This window comes from Rhinolophus hipposideros (assembly GCF_964194185.1).
Source record: "Rhinolophus hipposideros genome assembly, chromosome: 8".
NCBI classification, from domain to species: domain Eukaryota; kingdom Metazoa; phylum Chordata; class Mammalia; order Chiroptera; family Rhinolophidae; genus Rhinolophus; species Rhinolophus hipposideros.
In genome coordinates this window covers 85,183,708-85,206,011 of record NC_138054.1, presented here as the reverse complement: position 1 = coordinate 85,206,011, position 22,304 = coordinate 85,183,708, and the positions used below count along the sequence as shown (strand labels likewise).

At 52.1% G+C, this 22,304-nt stretch overlaps 1 protein-coding gene across 2 annotated transcripts; it reads left to right on the top strand.

Annotated features, from left to right (window-relative positions):
* The first annotated feature begins 638 nt into the window (after positions 1-638).
* FBLIM1 (filamin binding LIM protein 1) lies at positions 639-21,968 on the top strand. Of its 2 annotated transcripts, none has more exons than XM_081056691.1 (8): positions 639-749; positions 6,855-7,115; positions 11,758-11,948; positions 12,514-12,640; positions 13,893-14,062; positions 16,223-16,401; positions 17,235-17,352; positions 20,423-21,968. In XM_081056691.1, exons 2-8 carry the CDS (start codon positions 6,866-6,868, stop codon positions 20,534-20,536), a joined length of 1,149 nt encoding a protein of 382 aa, XP_080912817.1. In that variant the 5' UTR covers positions 639-749; positions 6,855-6,865; the 3' UTR covers positions 20,537-21,968. The 2 variants fall into 2 exon arrangements, with proteins under 2 accessions (XP_080912817.1, XP_080912816.1); XM_081056690.1 differs by lacking the exon at positions 639-749 and adding an exon at positions 3,324-3,356.
* Positions 21,969-22,304: the final 336 nt, after the last annotated feature.

Here is a 22,304-nt window from a genome sequence, read left to right as displayed (position 1 = left end):
CGAGAGCTGGGAGTTAAGCCTAAGTCTAACTTCAAATTCCATGTTTTCCCTACTGCCTCCCTCCTCCTGTTCTCATGGCTGGCTCCTCCTCATCTCAGCTTAAATGCTTCTACCCACCCACCCAGAGATGCCTGTCCTACCCTTACCTACACCCCTTATTCTGTCTCAGTCCTTTATTTATTCATACTTCACCACTGGTAAGTATTATATTAATTTTCATTAATGTCTCCCCTATCTCCCTGTGAGTTCGATGGGGACAAGGATTGATTGTGTCTGGCTTGCTTCCTGCCTAGCACATAGTAGGTGCCCAATTAATGCTTGTTGGATCAAAGCCCTCCTCCTACAGTTAGCAGCAGGTGCCATGCTCCCCTCCCCTTCAGACTGGACAGCAGCAAGTGTCCCCACTGCCTTGGGCCTGCTCCCAAAACTATGTCCTACCCCTTCCTGGCCACCCAGGATCTCAGCTGCCACAACCCTAAGAGAAGATTGAGCCCTTGCTCAGTCGCTTGGATGAAAGCTGGTCCGAGGCTGGCAAGGAGGGAGGAGGGGAGCAGGGCCTCTGAGCTGGCAGACAAAGGGCGTGTGTTCTCATCCAGCGCACTTCCTGGGTTTCCATTGCAGGAAGCTTGGCACCTGCCAAGGTGACACTGACACCTGGGTTGGTGCAGGAGACCCTTGGCCAGGACACTCCTCTCTACCTGGGAGCTGCAACAGAGGTGGGACAGGCAGCCAGGGGAGCTGGACAGCAGGTAAGTGGTGGCAGGAGACCCCCACATTCCCCTTTGACTTTCTTCCTCCTGAGCCAGTCTTAGCCCCGAAGAGATAAGAGGATGCGTGGGTCCAAGAGTGAGTCCGTGTAACCTTGGACAAGTTCCCAAGTCAACTCTTTGGTGCCTTATTGTCCCACGGAGGGGCGCAGTGAGGTGGCTTGGGGGAAATCATGGAGCGGGGGAGGGCAGCTGCATTTTTCTGTTTTAAATAAGCTTCTGGGTCACAAAGCACTTGAGAAGGGGGTTCTACAGCTCAAAGTGTCTGAAAACCCCTGGGTCTCACCTTCCTCTTTAAGGTCCTTCCCATGTCTGGCATTCAGCAGTTCCCTCCTTCCTTCTGGGGGAGGTACAGCGAAGTCTCATTCTAAATGTTGCGAAGTGGGAGGCACCACTGCCAAGCCAGGAATGAGCGCTCCCAGGCACTGGATGGCAGCCTTGAGTGCGAGTCTCCCTCTGCCTCAAGAACTGGCTGCTTCTCTGAGCCTCAGCTTCTGAATCTGGGGAGAGTGGCAGTCGCACGGTCCCTGGGACCAACAGAGCAGTGAACCGAGGGGCACCTACTAGTCTGGGCTTGAATCCAGCTCTGCCACTTGCCCCTTCTGTGGCCTTGAGCCTCTCTGGGCCTCACTTTCTCCATTTGTGAAGCAGGAATAATCAGCCCCACTGCACAGGACTCTCCTAGCGATGAAATGGAGAGCAGGCCTGTAGGCCAGACAACGGCTCATAGGAACCCCTATAAATGGCAACCACTGCTATTGCTGCTGTTGTTATTGCAGAGTGGCTGTTATCGGAACCCCAACGTTTTGTTTTGTTTTTTGAATCCACCTACCTGTGCACAGTGTCCCAAAGAAATGCACGAACAGGTGTTTATAGTATAGAAAGAAAAAATAGTTTAGTATCGAACTGGCCAATATGGAGACAGGGAGCTTATGCTCAAAAACCCGACTCCCCAAGGGTGTGTAGGTTACAAATTATATAGGACAAAATCACAAGACACTGTGGGTTAGGGGGTATGGGGTTGTGCTGGGAGCTGATTCGTGGGAGGTGAGGTAAGGGCAGTCTCTCTGGTCTGATGGGAAAGTAGCCAAAGGGTCATTCCACTCAGGGCTCAGGAGGTCAAGATGTTATCTTAGCTGCCAGATGTCCAGATTGACCATTGGTCAGGTCTAGGCTACTGTCTTCTGCTGCCTTGGGGTTGCTGATTATCTGCGGAGAAAGACTAGTTCTCTGAGGGGACCGGGGGAGATTGAGAGAGAGAGATCTAGAGCTAGGATTTAAAGCTAATTTTAATGAAAGTCATAGGGACTCTCAGTTTCAGCTGTGAGGATCAAATGAAAAAAGGATGACAAAACGTGGGTGAGGTATTTAAGGTGGGGTGTGGGTGGAAGAGCGTGGGACAGGGTTCAAGGCACACCCCCTCACAACCCCCATGAACGTGAGCCCCTCAAAAGCAGCCCAAGGGCCACCCTGACCAGTGTGACTGCAGCTTCGGGCCAGCAAAGGACAGCCACACCATGCCTGGCCTCCCCCCAGATGGCGCTGGGTCCAGTGCTCCTCTGGCCTCAGCCACTGTGGCTTTAATCAAAAGAACAATCTGTTTGCCTCTGAATCAGACCCAGATTCCTTTTCCCAGCAATGTTCCCTAGGCCTCCAGGGACTCAGGCGGCCCATCCCGGCTCCATCTCCCGCCCCAGGGCCCAGGCTCAGCTTCCCCTCCCCCCTGCATTATCTATCCACTCCAGCGTGGAGGTGGGAGTACAGGAGGTGGGAGGGGGTCCATGACAGGTGACCTGATTGCCTGCTGGGCCTTGCCTACCAGACCTCCTGGAGGGGTCTGTCCCCCCCAGGACCCTGGGACCCACCTACAGAGGGCTGAAGAGTTCCAGACAGGTAGTGACAGCTCAGGACACCAAATCCAGGTGACCTGTTTCACTGAGGCACACCCTAAAAAAGCCCCAAGCCCAGCATATATTGACCATTCTCTGTGTTCTCCTCACTGTCATTGTCATATTTTATCCTTAGGCTGACCCTGACAGGTAGGCAGCTATACCCCGGTTTTACAAAGAAACTAGCTCAGGAAGGTTGAGTGACTGCCCAGGTAGTTAGTGAATGGCCATGGAACCCAGGTCTAACTGACTCATAGGACCTTGGGAGCTTCCAGGCCAAACTGAGGTGTAAGCGCCCTTTCCACCTGCCAGGGCAGGTAGGGCCACCAACCCAAGGGGAGAGGGAGAATAAAGACCACTCAAGGTGCACAAAGGACACGGGGTGGGTGGGTGTCAGTGGGCGAGCCCTCCCACCCTCCAGGCCTGGGCCCGGGGAAGGGAGGAGGGGTCGAGGGAACAAAGAGAGGGGGAGGGGGCAGCGTGGGGCGCGGCTGGCCAGGTGGGGGGGCAGGTAGGGGCCGCTTCCGCCGGGCGGGAATCCCAGGCCCCCTCCCCCAAGCCTCACCTTTTATGGTAAGGCGGCCGGGGCTGCGGGGCGGAGGGAGCCAGGGGGCGGGGAGGGCGGAGGGGCGGGAGGCCCGCGCTCCTCCCGGCTCTGCTCGCTCTGGCGTCGGAGCCGGCTGGGGCGCGGGCGGCCCAGGTAAGCGGGGTGGGGGTCGGGGGGTTCTCGCCCTTCAGGCCTTGCCCTGGCCACACACAAGTGACAGTGCGGGGAACCCCAGGCCGAAGCCTACCCCGCCCCCAGCCGGGACCCCTGCCCCCTGGAGGGAGCTGGGGAACGGGCTGGGGGTGGGGGCTGTCCTCAGTCCCTCCGTTTCTGTCCCCGGAGTAGGGGGTAGGGTTGGTGTCCCTGCCCAGGAGCGGGGCGCCAGAAGCGGGGGTGGGCAGGGCGGAAGCTCCCGCACAAAGAGGACAGACAGCGTCCCGCACATGGAACGAATTAAAGTCCCTGGCGGTGCCCCATGGTGACCCGGCCAGCCGCCCTGCTTGGCTGCTTGCGGGAGGGCGCCGGGTTTCTGGAGCTCCGGGGACCTGCGGGCCCTTTTACCCAGCTTAGGGTTAGGGGAGGGGAGGGGGGCCCCAGGACTGCCCCTCTCTGGGCCTTAGACCCCATAGGTGGTTGGGACAGGGTGAGCCTGGGTGAGCCTGAGCGATCCCCAAGGTGTCTGCATGGTGGCATGGGTCCTCCCCCTGCCCAGATCTGAGGACCCACGGAAGACGCTGGGCGGTGTGCCTAGATTTCTGTTCTTCATAATGACAGAAGCTAAGTCCTGGGCTTCCTAGGACCCCCAGGAGCCTAGTCCCCAAGGGTTCCTCCTCCCCCCCAGGGGCTGAATAACCAGCTGGCCTTCTCTTTGCACTTACTGTACCAAGATCTTGAGCACCATCTTTCCTTTTATTCTCTCAGCCAGCCAACGGTCAGCACAGACCTCATTATTCTCACTTTATAAACAACCTGGAGCCCAGAGAGGTTCTGTGACCTGCTCAGTGTCACCCAGCAGGAAAGCGGGGGGCCCCTATGAACCTAGCTCTGTGCCTCCTCCACTTCCCTGGAGTGGGAGACAGGGAGGGGGAACACCTACCTAAGGCTGCAAGGTCCCCTGTGGTGGAGGGGGGTAAGGGGTACAGCCACACCTCCACCTCCCTCCAAGTTTAATTCCAAACCAAGCATAGATTGCTTATAGAGTAGCAAAGAACAAAGCTTAGGGGCTGTTCCAGAGTTTTGGGAAGGGGTTAGAAGGAATAGGACAGGGGACAATGGCAGGGGTCACTACCGGTAGCGTCTGGAGGCCCTCCCACTCAGCCCTGCCTGTCCCTGCCCTGGGCTTTAGCTTAAAGCTGGCTGGGTGGCTGGCTGGCTGGATCTCAGCCTCCTTCCTTCCTCTTGACAGGAAATGACTTTCCTTCCCTTTGTTCCCACTTTCTCCGCTTACCCAACTGGATCTCAGATTCACCCTCTGGGGGAGGAAGGATGGGGGTGGAGGGTCCCCTGGGTGCCCCACAGGGAGCTTTCTCACATGTACCTCACTCCAGAGTAACGTGGGGGCAGAGGGACCAGAGGGAAGTTGAGCTTCCCTTTCCTGCCGCGGCCTGACTACTGACCCAACAGACCAGGCTTTGAAAGTCCCCATCTTGGCCCCTTCCCTTGGGGCCTGAAGTCCCAGCAGGAACCGCAGGGAGTGTGTGTGTGGGGGGGGTGGGGGGGTGCCCAGCTGTGAACATCTGGCGTCAGCACTGGGAAGCTTGCCTTGGATGTTTTCCGAGAAACCGCCAGATCCAACTTCCTCAAGGGGTGGAGTGAGGGTCAGAGCTGGGTGAGAAGGAGGTAGAGGGGGCATCCACAGAAGTCTTGGGAAAGCCCAGAATACACTGACCACAAGGTGATTGGTTCAGATTGGGGCATTCTGGGGTGAGAACAGGCCTGAGAATTTGGGGGCCTCCATGCCACCCAGGGATGAAAAGGTGTGGACGCAGATCAGATAGCGCTCCATTAGAATTCCTAGTCTGCCACGGATAGCCTGTAAAAGTCACTTAACCTCTTGGGGCCTCACGTGGCCCATCCATGAAGTAGGGGCAAAACGGGCTGTTTTTGAGAATTAGGTGAGTTTTGAGGCATGGAAGGTGCTGGGCACAGTGCATGGCACACAGCGCCTGGCACAGCCAATGCTTTATCAGCCAGTGCCCTGTTGTTTCTTGTATTTAAATCTCAGATGCACTCTGAAAGTTGTTTACAAAAATTGATAATTAAACTTATAGCAAAGTATAAAACCAAAGATTATGACAGTCAATATAAGCATATATACTTCCAGACATCACATAAAACAAGAAACAAAAGAGAAATATTTTAAAGAACTTTTGAATCTTTCTTCATAGATTGGTTTCTTTTTCAGAACAGATATTTTATGACCAGACTGAGCTATACATTTTAACCAAACATATAAACCAATTTAGGAGGAATTTACCAGCACATGTTTTTGTTTTTGTTGTTATTATCCATCAGTCACCAAGATTGCCCATGGGGGCCAGTTGAAATTCACACAGGGAGGCCTTGGAGTGGCCCTCCTTACCCCTACCGCTACCCATCCCACCCCACTTCTCGAGGTTAATTCTCTAGGTCCTTAATCACTCTCTTCCCCAGTAAACCAGTTGGTCAAAAAAGGCTGAGGCCAGAGGAGTTTGGACTTGACTTGAAAGTGGTAGGGAGCTATGAAAGACTTTTGAGTAGAGGAGAAACAGCTTTACACTCTGGAAAGATCACGCCAGGGGCAGGGTAGGAGGCAGGATTGGAGCCCATTGGGGCACCTGCCTAAACCAGAGCCATAGTTTTAGAGATGGGACAGAGTGAGAGAATCTAGCAATAGAATTAGGACCTGATTGGATATGGAGGCTGATAGTGGGGAAAAGGGTGCTGGCTTGTGATTGGGCAGAGAGAAGGCTCTGGGTTCAAATCCCAGCTCCACTGCTATATGACCCTGAACAAGTGAGCTCACCTCTTTGTCTCCGTTACCTCATCTGTAGTGCCTCTCCCCCAGCAGCGCTGGGGGGATTTATGAGTTAATGGGCAGAAAGTGCTTAGGGCATCATGAGCACAGAGGAGCTCTTAGTAACCAGCAGCTCCTATTGTTCTGTCTGCTCTGCCTCCTGGAGGCCGGCCCTGAGGCTATTTCCCTCCCACAGCGGAGCTGGGCTGAACCTTGGGGACTTGAGCTCTCCCAAGAGAATCCAGTTCCCAGGTGAGGGAGGTAACTTAGGGTGTGGCCATTGCGGGGTGGGGTGGAGCTGTAGGAGCTGCTCCTTCCTCACACTTCTTGGAGGAGGAACATTAATCATTCCTGAGGTGAGCAGGATAGGGTTGCCCTTTGCTCCCCAAGGTGTGCAGGTTGGGGGGAGGGACAGTCAGGCCTGCTGGGATCCATACCAAGTCACCTGGTGGACACCTGCCCTTCCCCAAAGGACATCGCCAGCCCCTTTGGCTGCATTGGGTGTCGCTGGCATGGTAGGGTGTTGCTCCTGTCTTGTTGGAAAGAGGGAGGCTCCATGTCCCCAGGGTGGAGGGTCAGTGTGTCCATGTGGAATGTACCCCCATGCCCTGAGCCTTGCCTGAGTCCAAGTTCCACTTTGCCCCCCACCCCACCAGGAGCCGAGGCAATGGCCTCAAAGCCTGAGAAGCGGGTCGCCTCGTCTGTCTTTATCACCCTGGCACCCCCACGTCGAGATGAGGCTGTGGCTGAGGAAGTGAGGCGGGCAGCTTGTGAGGCCCGGCCTGGCTGCCCCTGGAAGTCCCCTGCCCCCACGAAGGCACCTGGTGCTGGCTCGGCGGGGAGGCCTAGTCCCTGGACACCCTCTGGCAGGGCTGTGGCCACAGTGCCAGCTGTACCCCCTCAGCTCTCCAATGGAGGTAAGAGGGTAAGAAGTGGGAGGGAGACTGGGTCTGAGGCAGCACTGAGATGGGGAGGAAAGGGCAGGCTCTGAGGTCATTCATTCATTCATCAAGCACCTACTATGTGCCCGGCAAGCTCTGGAACCCACCTGCCTGGCTTTGAATCCTAGTTCTTCCACTTCTTGGCTGTGTGATATTGGCAAGCCTCTTAACCTCTCTTCCTCAGTTTTCTAATCTGTAAAATAGGGATAATGATAGTACCTTCCTCAAAGGGTTGTTGTGAGGATAAGATGAATTAATACATATGTTTAGCTCAGCACCTGTCACGTAGAAAGTGTTCGATATGTTACCTGCTGTTATTGTTCTGGGCCCAACAGTGGGTACTTGAAAAGAGAGACAAGGTTTTCAGCCTGCATGAAACTTACATCTTAGTGGAAATAGAGACAATAAAATATAAAACATAATGTCAAGAAGACACAAGTGCTATACAGAAATAAAATACGGTGAATAAGTAAGGAGGTGAAAGTTTTCATAGGATGGTCAGGACGGCTTCTCCAAGGAGGGGCATTCAGCTTAGACCTGCATGACGGTGGAGCTGGCAGGCCGAGGTGGAGCTTGAAGGACAGGGGGAAAACCATGTGCGAAGACCCTGAGGCAGGAATGAATTTGGTAAATTGAAGGACCTGAAAGGTGATTTTATTATCTCTCTGGCTCTTTTGTTCTCTTGCTGGGTGATCTCAGACAAGCTGTTTCCTTGCTTGGTTTCTTCCTCTGGAAAATTGAAATTTGGTCATGTAAGTGAGGCACCCATCTCAGAATGGATACTTCATGAATGACTGCTCCTTTTACACGTGCTTGGTCTGAACTGGTCCTGCTGCCATGGTGACAGAGAGCCTTCCAGTCCTCTGTCCCTGCCACTTCCATGGAAAGTCTCAGCTGTTGGGTTGGGTGGCAGCAATGAAGCACGACAACCCAGTGGCCTGAGGCAGGGGGTTAGCTCATCGTCTGGCAGGGCACCAGCTGGAACAAGGAGTCACTGAGATGCCAAGTGTGAGAGACCAGCCCAGGATGGCAGCTGAGCCCCCCCAGGATCCCCCAGGTACCTAGTCAGACATCCTGCTGTCCCTAGCGAGGCTCGGGCAGCCCTGGTGCAACCATCACCATGGAAACCACCTAGAGACCAATAGGAAATGCCAATCACAGGAAGTCAGAAAGGGGCAGGAGAAGGAGCCACATGGATATTCACATAACATGCATCTTCATTATGACGCAACCTAAGTTGATCTTTCCGTCCTAACCATGCGTCCTAAGAACACAGCCTTCTCCAGCTGCTTCTCCGTATAGGAAAACCAGGATGGTGATGTCCCAGATTTACACATCAGGATGTGTGACCAATGGGGAAAAAAAATTATCTTCTGTGTAGCAGAGGGAGCTCAAGAAATATTGTTTTGATGCCAAAATGCCAAAATTTCCAGGGCATTTCCCTGGAGTGATAGGCAGAAGATCCTGGAAGTGTGGTAACAAAACCAGACCTTCCTCAGAGCGGGTAGCCTCACAGTAACTGATCAACCATTTTGTTTGCTAACTGGGAGAACTCGAGCAGAGCACAGCACATCTTGGGGTTCAGCCTTGCTCGAGTGAGATGAGTCCTACGTGAGCTGCTTGGTCATGGCCTGACCACAGCACAAAAGCAGGCCCTGGGGCCCTGCCAGCTGTTTAAAGCCATCTCTACAGCCGGCTTGTATCTGATGGCCTCTTCTAGTGCTTATCCCTTCAGGAATCCACCCACATTTCTTTAGCCCTTTCATCCTGGCAGAAGTCCACATCTTCCACACCCCCAGGCTTCCTCCACTTGGCACTGGACACTCGCCCAGCCACACCACCTCTCTCATTCTCTGGCTTCTCTTTGAAAGGCTGCTCCCCGTCCTTTTGCTCTCAGCCACCTGAGCGAATTATCCTTTCACCCCCTTTCTGCACACCTGCCCCGTGGCCCCGTGTCCCTCACTCTTGAATTCCTATCCTGGCAGGTACCTGCCCACCCTTCACAGCTTGTTCTCTACAGCCTAAGGCAAGTCCTGGGAGAAGCCTCAGCGCTCCTGCTCCTGCGTGTCTCCTTTACCTGGCTCCTGATTCACATGAACTCATCTGGAGCGCGGTTCTTATACTTCAGTGGTGTCAGCATATGTCAACCCCCCTCCTCCCCCTTCAGCTGGGGTGGGCGCTTGTTCAAACACAGCCGGCTGGGCCCCACCCTGGCTGTTTCTGACTCAGTGGGTCTGTGGTGGGGCCTGAGAATGTGCATTTCCTCCCCATTTCCAAGAAATGTTGGGGCTCTGGTTTGGGGACCACATTTTGAGAATTACTGTTTAATCCAAAAGCGTAAAGCAGGTGCGACTTGTGGGCTACAAGAGTCGTTCTCAAAGTGTGGCCTTTGAACCAGCAGCATCGGGAACTTTTCAAACAATGTACATTCCTGGAGTTACCCCTAGCCTGCGGAGTCAGAAGCTATGGGGGTGGGGAGCAGCCGGCTGAGTTTGAACAGGCCCCCGAGAACAAGCTTCCTGTCTGTACAGTCTCCTTGGCCCATGAGAGAAAGGAGGGTTCACTATCTTCATCAGCGAGGTGCCCAGTGAATTAGCAGAGAATGGGACCAGAGCCCAGGCCTTCAGGGCGCAGGGCCTCGGGCACTTTCCATCTGCTTCCCCCCCCCAGTATCCAGGGCAGGGCAGTCTGACCTTGATGGAGCCTGGCTACCTTGGGCCGCAGTGACAGGAAGTGAGCAGAGGCCTCCCTGTCCTTTACCCTGAGGCACTATTAAAAGCACTCAGCCTACATGTGGCAGCGACAGGGTTTTCATAGGCAGATTCATAGCCCTGCACTTCTCTGCCCTGACCCCCCAAGGGAGCTGTCAGCCCCCTGTCAGGGCAGCATGGACGGGTGAGAGTTACACTATAGTCAATTCCTGGATAGCAGAGGGCCTAGGGCTGCGGCAAGAGCTGGGTGATCCGCCGCCCACCTCTCCCTGCCTGCCAGGAACACTGCACCCAAGAGGCTGTGCAAGGACCAGCAGGTAGGATCGAGGGCCACCCTCTCGATGTCATTCCTATCTTGTGTGTATGTGTGTTTGCTGTTAGGTTGTTTTGTGTGTGTGTGTTCTTTTTTAATGAAACTTTCAAACATATACAGAAGTAGAGAAAACAGTACAAGGATCCCTGTGTACTCCACATCCAGTTTCAACAATTACTAAGATTTTGCCACGTGTCTTTTGTCTATCTCTTCTTCCCTGCGTCCTTCCCTCCTTCCCTTCCCACCCGTCCTTCCCTTTCCTCCCTTCCTCTTGTGAAGTATTTTAAAGGAAATGCCAGTAATCAGGTCATTTCAGCCCCCTTCCCCCCCCCCCCCAGTCTTCAGGGTGCATCTCTAAATATGGCCCTTTTGTTAGATAACCACAGTGCCAAACAAAATCAATAAGAATGCCTTGTGATTATCTAATGCTCTATCCATAATTAATTTCCCGGAATTGCCATAAAAGTGTCTTGTAACTGTTGGATTGTAGTGGAATGAATGGTTTACATTATACCTTATCTTTCTTTTGAACTCTATCGTTCAGTGGAATTTTAAACTTTTCCTCATCTGCAAAATGAGAATTACATGAGATGACTCATCCTTTGAATCAGGATCAAATAAGGTCTATACCAGCGCTGTCCAATAAAAATATATCGTGAGTCACAAATGCAAGCCTGGTATGTAATTTATAATTTTCTAGGATCCACATTGCAAAAAGTAAAGAAGAATTGAGTGATGTCACTTTTCATAACGTATATTATGCCAGTAGGTAAAAACTGTCATTTCCGCATGTATTCGTTACGAAAGTGACTATGAGGTAATTAACATGCCTTTTCCTGTCCTGCGTTGTCCAGCGCATCTCAGTGTGGACTTTTCACATGCTCAATAGCTACACGTGGCTGGTGGCGACTTTATTGAACCGCACAAATGTATTGCAGTTCATATATTATATCTGGTTGTTCTCCAAAGTCTCTTCATTCGGAGGAAGTTCCTTCTCTTTTTCTCTCCCATGCCACTGACTTGTTGGAGAAATGGGGTGTTTCTGCAGAACGTCCCGTATGCGATGATGGGGTTTGAGCACCAGTTGGAGGGCTTACGATCCACATGGTGGGGCCCCACCCAGGACTTGCTGATTTTGCCCAGACCCAAAAGGTGCATTTCTAACGCTCTCGTGGGTGGTGCTGCCGCTAGGCTAGGAGCCACACTCTGAGAACCACCACCTTAGGGGCGGTTTTGCTTGTAACCCAAGTGTGCCCAGGTGTGGAGGGCTGCTCTGGCGGGCTTGGGCACTGCTGTTTTCTGGGCCGGTGCCATGTCCCATCCACTGTGCCTAGCCCTTCTGTGCATCAGTCATCATCTTCACATCAACCCGAAGCAATCGATACCCATTTTCCAACTGACGCTCGGAGAGACTAAGCCTCTTACCTGAGGACACATATCAAGGCAGTGGCAGAGTCAGAGATGGATCCCAGGTGTGGGTGACCTTGGACCTGAGCCCTTAGCCGCCTCGCTGTACAGCTTTCCGGGCAAGTGGACAACTCCTCTGTTCACCTGCAGAGACTCTAGCCAACCCTCTCTCCCTTTCTGGATGCAGGATGTTCTCTTCCTCCTCCTACCCTGGATGGTGAGGACGGACTACCCGACCTGGACCTCCTCCCACCTCCGCCACCGCCCACACCGGCATACCTGCCCCCTCCTGAGGACGAGCCCTCTGCCTCCATGGGGACATTACTCATTTCGGACTTAGAGCAACTGCACCTGCCCCCACCCCCGCCCCCACCACAGGTATTGCTAAGCCCTAGATCCCTGACAAAGTCCCACGGGGTACCAAGGAGAGTCTGAGCTTTCTAAGCCTTTCAGGGATTTTGAGCCTGGATGTTGTTTGGTCCGTTCTCCTGCCTGAGGGCAGGTCCTCTTCGAAGCTCTCAGAGGTTGGTAAAAATTTGTCTCATCTTTCAAGGTCCTGGAGAAGGGGTGCCACACCCTTTCCCCCTCAGGTGCCCCCTTCAGCTCTAGGAAGCCTACATTTCATCCTCTGCCCTTAACAGAGGCTGTTGTAGAAATGGGAGGGGCTCCAGGCCAAGGGAAAACCTGATTCCAGGAGATTCCTTAGAAGTCGAAGGAAGTCGCTTTGACTGGTCAAGGGAACCCAGGGTGAGGAGCTGGGAGACCTGGACTGCAGCCGCCACTGTAACCTTGCTGAGTGACTTCAGATAGGTCATTGGCTTCTCTGGGCCTCAGTTTCCGCCTCTGTACAATGGGGCTCATTGTGCCTGGGGCCACCAGATGAGGAGCAGAGCTGAGAGGGCTATGTGGGGTCCCCAATGGATGACTCTTCCGTCCCCCACAGGTGTCCCCACAGTCCCTGGTGGAAGGGCCTCCACTCCAGGCTCGGCCCAGTCATCTCTGGCCTACAGAGGAGCTCCCGCCTCCCCCAGAAGAAGCTGTTGGCTTCCCTGAGAAAGAGGCATCCACAGGTATGGGCACAGGGCTGGAAGGACTCTGGGTGGTCCCCAGGGACCCTCGTGGGGCTAGCATGGGCTTCCAGGCGGGAATTAGGAGAGCAGGGACCCAATTCACAGTTCAGGGATGGGCCTTGTAAGTTTTACATCAACTTTATTTGTAGTGTCTTAGCCATTTCTCCTTTATAACTAAAATCCATTTAAATTTGGCCAACAAAATTTGCTATAAAAGCAAAAATGCTTTGAATTTCTTTCACTATTTAAATTTTTATGCGTAGACCCTCCCATAGCACAAAATAGAACGCACGAAAAGGTACACAGTGAAAAGTCTGCCATGTGCTCCATGCCTGTATCACCCAGTTCTCTTCCAGATAGACAACCTCTGTTGTTAATGTCTTGCATATCCTTCCAGACATATTTTATGCATATGCAAGCAAATATAAATATGTCTCCCTCCCATTTGTCCACAAACAGTAGCAAACTGCAGTTCTGCATTTTCTTTTTCCTTGTACATCTTAGAATTCATTCCACATCAGAACATAAAGTGGTCCCTTTTTCTTTTTCACAACTGTATAATATTCCTTAGCAGGGCCCTACCATGTGCATTTAACCAGTCACCTGTGGATGGGTGCATAGGTGGCTTTTTGCTGTAACAAATAAGGCCGAGATGAATTGCCTTGCATGTGGGTCGTTTTGCCCATGTGAAAGTTTGTGGGATAAATTCCTAGAAGAGGAAGTACTATGGTCAAAGGGTACGTGCATTTGTAACTTCAATATTTTTGCCAAATTGCCCTTCTGGATCGGCCTGATTTCCACTCCCGCCAGCAGCAGTGTCTGCGTGCCCATTTGCCCACAGCCTCGCCCACACTGGGTGTTACTCATTTAATAAACGGTATTGAGTCCGTGCCAGGCACCAAAAGGCCTTCTCTACTCCAGGGTTAAAAATAATTCTTCCCTGGTTTCTTCGAGTGTTCTCATTGTTTCATTTTCCACATTGGAAATGATCTGGGTGTGAGATGTCATGAGGGAGCACCCCCCTTTAATTTTTTTGCAGATGGCAACCCAGTTGTTCTGACACTTCATCTCTTGTCAAAGGCCATTCACATTGTTTTTCATTGCTCCTCATGTCCCTCGGGTGATGAGGCCACACTCACAGCCCCCCAGGGGTTCAAGGTAGACACCTGGTGCTCTGGGCACGTTTTTGGGTGGTAGGCAGGTATAATACCCCCAGGCTGGGCAGGTCATTCCTGTGTCTCTTCTATCCTAGACGTCTGTGCCTTCTGCCACAAGACTGTATCCCCCCGTGAGCTGGCCGTGGAAGCCATGAAGAGGCAGTACCACGCCCAGTGCTTCACGTGCCGCACGTGCCGCCGCCAGCTGGCTGGGCAGAGCTTCTACCAGAAGGATGGGCGGCCCCTCTGTGAACTGTGCTACCAGGTGAGCCCCTACGGCAGTTCTCCGGGTGCCGGGCACTGAGCTGGGCACTTGAGAGACGTTACATTATTTTATTCCCCACAACAATCTTGGGAGGTAGGCACTATTGACCCATTTCATAGATGAGGAAGGTGAGGCTGAGAGGGAGGGGAAGGAGCTCAGCCAAGGTGTATTAGTTCCCTGTGGCTGCCGTAACAAATCACCACAAACTTGGTGTCTTCAAACAATACACATTTATTCATTTATTATTGCAGTTCTGGAGGTCAAAGTCCAAAATCAGTTTCACTGAGTCAAAATCAAAGTGTTGCTCTCCCCCCACGGTCCAGGCTCTGGGGGAGATCCATTTCTTTGCCTTTCCAGCTCCTATAGCTGCGTTCCTTGCATTCCTTGGTTCCTTTGTCCATTTTCAAAGTCATCAGGGTAGCCTCTTGCTTCAGTGTCATATTTCCTTCTGTGCCAAATCTCCCTCTGCCTCCGTCTTACAAGGACACTTGTGATGGCCCACCTGGACAATCCAGGATAATCTTATCACAAGATCCTTACCTCAATCACATCTGTGCATAGTCACGGGTTCCAGGGATTAGGACCTGTTTAGGATCTCTTTGGGGATATCACTCAGCCTGTCACACAAGGTCACACTCCAGAAGGCGATGGAGCTGGGGTTCTACCCCAGGCCTGTCTGGTTATGGAGGCTGCCTGTGGTCTGGCCGCTCTCTCACCTAGAGCTATAAGGTTTCAATGCATGGTCTAATGCGGGGTGGGGTAGGTCTGTGTCGCCTCTGGGTACCACGTGCAGTCTGGGAGAGCTACTTTGGATGCCAAGGTATTGGAGTTGCTGACTCTCCAACGCTGGGTGGTGGCGTTTGTCAGTGTGACGTACAGACCACCCACAGACGCACCACCTGGGTGTGCACAGGCCTCACTGTGTCCTCCTGAATTGGCTGAACCTGGCAATTTACATTTTTAAGTATTTCAGGTGATTCTGATACACACGGAAGTTTGAAAACTACTGATTTGAGGAGTTAGAATTAGGAGTTGGGACTACCTAGAAAATTCCAAATGATTTGATCACAGGCAATGAGGAGGCACCATGAGAGGAGAAAGGAGCCCTCTACCCCAACAACATGCAGTGGGGATGTCTTTACCCTCCTTCCTCAGCTTGGAGCCAGGCAGGGGTGAGGCACTGAGGGGAAACAGGGGTGAGGGGAGGCTTACAGCTGGAAGCCGCCAGGAAGGACTTGCTGTGTGCTGGGGAGAGAAGGGCTGCCCCCAGGAAGGCAGGGAGGGGAAAATGGTGCCCCCACCTGACAGATGAAATCAAGATAAAATGAATAGGAGCCCAGCCAGGAAGGGAACGAGACATGTCGAGGAGAAAAGATGGATTGGTTAGAGGGAGGCCTTTTGCTCTGCCTCAGTGATATCTCTCTAGGTCTGTATCACTCTCATCCCTCCTCATTCCAGAATGGATTTGAGGCAGTTTATAAGATTAAAAGGTTGCACATATTCCTATAGTATACAACAATGTTGGACACTTAAAAATGTATTGAGAGGAAGGATTTCATGTTAAGTGTTCTTACCACAATAAAAAAAAAATATTTTAGAGAATGCAGATAATACTATTAGATGTAAACTAAATAAATCAGAACAGAGGAAAATCAAAGTAGAAAGTGAGATGAGACCAAAGGGAAAGTTAGTACCCCGAAATATGTGAAAGAAAGACCTCCTACAGTTGTTCCTAAAAGTGGAACATGGAATTTGACGCTGAGCTTCCAAGTGGCCAAATCGAAAAGGGAAAGTGTTTCAATGTTTATTGTCCATAAGATAAAAAGCACACCCGTTCCTCCACGAATTCCTTTTCTTGACTCTGAGATTTAAGAGAAATATCTTCTATGGCCCCTAGTAGACACTGGCCTTAAGCATTTCCCAGTAACAAAACATGCCATCATAGATAGCTTCATGGCATGATTCCTCACTGTAAGCCGACCCAGTGCCAAGTTCTATCCATTTTAAGAAACAGTGGAGGATTAGAGGTAGTAGTTATAGGCCAAATGCATGAATTTGAGCTCCCCTCCTGTATCCATGGCCTTCTGGGTCCCTTCTGAGCTGGTCAGAAGCCCCCTGTGGCTGACATGGGCATATGCATAGGCTGGTTCTCTGCTCCAGGACACCCTGGAGAAGTGTGGCAAATGTGCTGAGGTGATCCAGGAACACATCATCAGGGCCCTGGGCCGGGCCTTCCACCCAGCCTGCTTCACATGTGTGACCTGTGCCCGGTGCATCGGGGACGAGAGCTTTGCCCTGGACAACCAGAATGAGGTGTACTGCCTGGACGACTTCTATAGGTATGAGAGGGGTCCGAGCACAGAGGGGACAGGGTGGGACTCGGGCAGAACAGAGGAGCTAAGCCTGAGTGTTGGGGGCTGGGTCAGAGCTTTCCTGCAGAAACCTGTCTGCCTGTTCTACATACCCGCTCCCTGACTGTGCGTCTGCTTGCCAGGCACTCCACTTGCTGGGTCACTCCACTTGTTAGGTCGTTTCATCCTCAAAATTGTCCGATCAGGCAGGTAGTATTAAGGGTTCCATTTTACCAAACGTAGAAACTGAGACATGCAGTGGATAAGTACCCGAAGTCTGCCAGCTAGTAAGTATGGAAGCTTCGACTCAAACCCCCGTCGACCTAACTTCAGGGCCTTGCTTTCAACCCCCAGACCACAGAGCCTCCCTGGAGGCAGAAGAAGCAGTGGCTACAGGGATATCTGGAGGCTCAGTCCCTGCCCTCTAGTTGTTCACTGCCCACAGGGAGAGATGGATGTGCCTCTTAAAAAAAAAGGCAAGAAGAGGAAAAAGCAGTGACCTGTAATACAAGACAAATGGAAAGGGCCTCCACCACACTGCACTCACATGATGTCTCTGCTTTCTCAAATTCTAACATTCCTCACTCACTTCCTTGCCTCGAGCTAATTGTACCCTGGGAAGCCGGGTCTAATTACACGTCTCTCCATCCACTCCTGCCAGGAAGAAATAGGCATTTGTGGTTGTAGCTCCAGGTGTAGTCACATAGCAACAGGTCTGAAATAGCTCTGGGATGAGAACTAGAGCCAGCCTCCGTTCTGACAGCTAATTTCTGTGGTTGTCAGCATGAACGCCTCCTGAGCATGGGTTCCTTTCCCTCTAGGAAATTTGCCCCTGTCTGCAGCATCTGTGAGAATCCCATCATCCCCCGAGATGGGAAGGATGCCTTCAAAATCGAGTGCATGGGAAGAAACTTCCATGAAAACTGCTACAGGTGTGAGGTGAGTGGAGCAATGATGATTTAATGACATGCTGCAGGTCGTGTTCCAGGACCTGGGGTGGGGGGTGGGGGTGGTCTCTGCTCTCAGATCGCTCCCTACCCAACAGCAAAAAACAAATAAGAATAGAAATAATGGAAAGAATTACAAATAGAGTCTATTAATCAGAACTCTTTGAGTTAATGATAGAAACCAAACTCAACCTGCTTTGTGCAAAACAGGGAATCCTGGGAAGTCTCATGGTAGTTATGTCATTAATGATATCAAATTATATTATCAAGACTCTCTCTCCGTCTCTTGGTTCTGACTTTTTGGTGTTTGCTTTATTTTCTCTTCCTGTGGGCTGGCATCCTCTGTGAGGATGGGGATACAGCACATGGCCATGTTTGGCCCAAGTTTACATCCTTTTAACTTAGAAACCACATCCAGGGATGCCAATTAGTCCCAAGAAAGCCTCTGATTGGCCCAGCTTGGGTCACATGCCTATTCTGGACCAATCACTGGTCAGGGGCTATGATTAGCAATCCCTGCGCCAGGAAGGCAGAACCCTATGAAACGGAGAGGTTGATACAACTACAGGGAGATGTCCTTTCCAGGTGCCGGGAAAGAGCATGTGTAAATCAGATTAGGGACTAAGGCGGTGATCAAGTCTAACCGGGGTGGTGGAATCAAAGGTACTCTTTGGAGGAGGCCATGCCCTTTGTCTTACAGGATGAGTAGGAGTTTGCGAAATATTCAGACAGGGAAAAGGAAGTCCAGAAAGAGACAAGGGTCTGTAAACACCTGCGTGAGCAAGCCTGAAGAATCAGGAAGTGGCAATTCCTAGGTGTGTCTGGAGTATAGAATGCAAGAGTGTGTAGTCAGAGAGGAGGAAAGGGCCCCTGTGCCAGGCTAAGGAGTCTGGACCTTGGACTTCAGGGAGGGATGAGGCTGAGCCGGGAGGCGGTTAGAAGCTGGTACAGGAGTCCCCGCAAGAAAGGCCCAGGGAGTCGTGCAGGTCCCCTATGCTTGAAGTTCTGCTGTCATTGTCTTGACATTTTAAATTTTTGAACAAGGGGCTCTGCATTTTCATTTTGCCCTGGAAACGGAGATCCTACAAATTAGATAGTCAGTCCTGCTGGGGAGGCTCCAAGAGTCCTCTCCTACAGTTTCCACTGTCACTTCCATGCCACTGATGTTTCTATCATCCCTAGTGATGGGGCCAAAGGTAGCAACTTTTATGGGTGTTGCCTAAGTGGGGACTCCTAGAGCAAATCTCTGAATCCGCCATTGAGTAATTCTAAACACTTATTCAAACAGACGCATGGAACCAAGAAGCCATTTTATTTTCACTGAGGGTGACAAGGAAGCTTAGTGGAGAAGTTGACAGATTGCTTCTAGTTACGTTATCTTTGTTGATTAGAGTTCAAGGTCCAGCTGGTAAAGGATCTTGAAGAACAATGATGAAACTCAAATGCTGTTATCACCACCTCAGCCTTCCTAAAGTCCAGTGGTAATTAGCATTTGCCTGAGCCTGGCTAGTGAGCAAATAACCCCTCCCTCCCTGCTTGTCCTTGGTCAGCTTGGCCTGGGCTACTGTGAGCAGAACCCAGGCTGCTGCAGAAAGTCAGAGTTTGGACTCTAGCAGTTTCCATTTCAGATGGTAAGACTCAAACCACTGTGGCCTGGAACCGAATGGGGGTGCTGTTTCTTTAGAAAGGGAGATGGGTTTCAAGGTGCTGTCATTGCCACTCTGTCATCATTCCTACTTACTTCGTGGACCGTGTTATTTATTAACAATACGTTTATACCCGGATGGTGTTCTTTACTTTATAAAATGCTTTCGTGTACTTCGCCTTCCTTCATCCTAATGACGGTCTTGTGATGTGGGAGTTACTGTCTCCATTTAAGGTGAGGAAACTGAGGCTGAGAAAAGTGGTTCCAACCCTGGTGTGTCTGGACCAGGTCTAGCCAGCTTCCTGCCAAGCTACAGCTCACTGCCAGACTGTGTGACTCCATCGTAGTGGAGGTGTTTCTGCACTTGATTCTAATTTAGAACAGTCATATGTGCCCCTTTGGGACTTTAGGTTTGGCACTTAATGTGTTGAAAATGCCAAACAAGTGGCCCTAGGAATAGCACAGATCCTGGCTTTAAATAACCCAAGTCCCGTTGAGAAACTGAAGGTGCAGTTTCAGAGAAGGGACACACGAGGGCGCCGTCAGCAGGCTCTGCTGCCTGGCAACCCTGAACCCAAAGTTAGGGTGACCAGCCCCTCTGGACTGATTAACGCAACTTCCAGAGGACACCGGCCATGTCCTGGGCATTAATTGTTCCCATGATTCCCCCACAGCGTGTGCCCAGGTGAGGCCCAGATGAGGTGCAGATTGGCAGGATAATGAAGTTATCAGTTTGGGCCCCAAATCTGCATCCTCCTTGTTCTGAAGTCCTTCGGTGATGTGACAAATTGGGATATTGAAGTGTGTGCCAGCGTTGAAGCTGTGCGGGCAGTGGGACAACGACCATGAAAGGACCCCTGGGCTCTAAGCCTGGCAACCTGGTCCTAACCCAGGTCTGGAACCAGCTATGCAACCTGGGGCAAACCCCGACCCTCCCTGGGCCTCAGTTTCCCCAGCTGTGAGATGAAGGTCTGGACTAGATTGAGTTATGCACACAGCAGATACTTATCACACGCCCGGGCTGCACCAAGCGCTGGTCTCGGCGGGATGTCGCAGGAAGTGGGGTTACCGCCTCGCGGAGTTTATGTTCTGAGGGGGCTGCTGGGTGTTTGTTAAGGTCTTTCTAGCTCTTTCCAGGATTCCTCAGGGGACTTCTCCCAGTGTCCTCAGTCCTCCCCTCAGCTGACTGCTCTTATCACTCACCCCTGTGTGCCTTGCCTTGTCTTCCCTTATGAGACCTGGCCAAGGTGTACTGGGCGAACAGAAGGAGGAGCTCCCTGCCTCACCCTTGGGGAGTCCGTTCATTCAATTCATTTCATCAGCAAACGCGAGGTGAGCCCCCACCCCGGGTGGGCTCTGTGCTGCTGTGCTCAGAACTGGGGTACAGCCACATGCCCCTTGTCCCTTGTCCCCACAGGACTGCAGGATCCTCCTGTCTGTGGAGCCCACGGACCAAGGCTGCTACCCGCTGAATGACCGCCTTTTCTGCAAGCCGTGCCACGTGAAACGGAGTGCCGCAGGGTGCTGCTGAGAGCTCCCCCCAGGCCTGGGGGCCCTGAGCCGCCCACCAGCCCCCGTCGGGGTTCCTTCCCTGACTCGGTTTCCCTTCCTGACCTCCTGCTCTTGCACACTTTCCTTCCGAGCCACAACAGGGACCAGCCCATCATGTCCGCATCGGGCTGAGCGACCCCAGCCCCGGCCCTCTCCCAGCTCAGAGGGGGGTGGCAGGAGACAGCGCCCCTCAGACTTTCACCTCCTCTTTCTCTCCTCTGGGCACTGGAAACCTTCCATACCATAAGCACCAGGCCCGGGGTGCACGTCTCTGAGGCTCTGGCCCCTCTTGAGTGCTAGCCTTGACCCCATTTCCAGGGAGGAGTTGGGGCAAGTCTCCAGGTGGTATCCTGTGTACCTAGCCGTGACACTTTAGTTGTCCCATAAGCGGGTACTGAGATCAGCTCTGGCTTGCAGGACTGAGCTGTTTTAGTAAAACTCCAAGGTCCCTTAAAAAGCGCTTTTTTAAAAATGTAAGGTTTAAATAATGGAGAACATTCTTTGGATGGGGGGGTAGGTGGATCTTAATAGGAAATGTGTCCCATTTGTTCATAAACGCACAAGAATGTGACCTGGCAGTTATGTGGCCATGGACTTCTCACCTGGGCGACGTGGGGCGAGGCCTAGCTGCGAAGCTGAAGAGCAGGGGCAGGAGAGCGTGACGTGCTGAGGCCCAAGGACATCGGCAACCCCTCCACCCTGCCTCTGGCGTTCCCGTGTGCAACAGTGAGTCCACAGACACTGGTTAAGTCCTGTTGTCTGCTGGGGAGCAGGGCAGAGGAGCTCTGAGTGTTCTTCCGGTAGCTTCGACCAGGGCTGTACACACACCACACACACACACACACCTCCAGGACAGTGCCAGGGGCTGTCCCTTCAGCCCCAAGACCCACTCAAGGCCCTTCCACCCAGGCTGCCCTGTGACCACTGCCTCCTCAAGGCCTCACCTAGAAGATTTTTCTTCCCTTTGAAGGAAAATCACTTTTGTTGCTTGGTAACTTCTAGACACTTTATAGGGCATGAACAAATTAAACAAGATGTGCTTTCCTCCCTGGGGTCGTCTTGTGTACTGCCCAGCTTATGAGGATACCGGGCTCCATGTCCTGCGAGAGACTGTGGAGCCCGTTAGAGGCTTCAGACCAGAGCACAGCTTCTTGCCCGAAACTTAGAGCAGCGAGCCCCCAAGACCAGGCATTCACATACCACGCCCACAATTTTTGTCATAACCAAGGACCTCCTCTTATCGCCTTAATATTTTCTTTAAACCAACATACTTTTTTTAAAACTCACTTCTGGCTTTAGTCTTGTCTAAGCACTAATATATCCATGCAGTCACATGTTGCTGAGCTAGTTCTGTTTGTTTGTTTTTTTTTTTTTTATTGCACACAAAAATAAATGCGCAACTATTAGAAGTCTGTCTGTGTTCCACCTAAGATCTCGCCTAGTAGCCCTAGAAAAGGGTTCCTTGGGCATCTGCTCATGGCGGCACAAGTGTCCAATGCCTGTACCTTCTTCCCAAATGGGGGCTCAGCTCTGCAGCTCTGGGAACTAGCGTCCCTCATGAAGGCTTGCACTAGCCAACTCGGGCATGCTCTCCTGGACGTGGGCCACCAGCAAAGGTGTTAGCTGCAGGGGATCCAGGGTGGAGCTTTTGCTGTAGGAGGCCCTCTAAGGCCACCGAATCCTTCAGCAGTCAACACATCCTCAGGTTGTCACTGCAGGTGAACGAGACCACTCGTATATCGACAGTG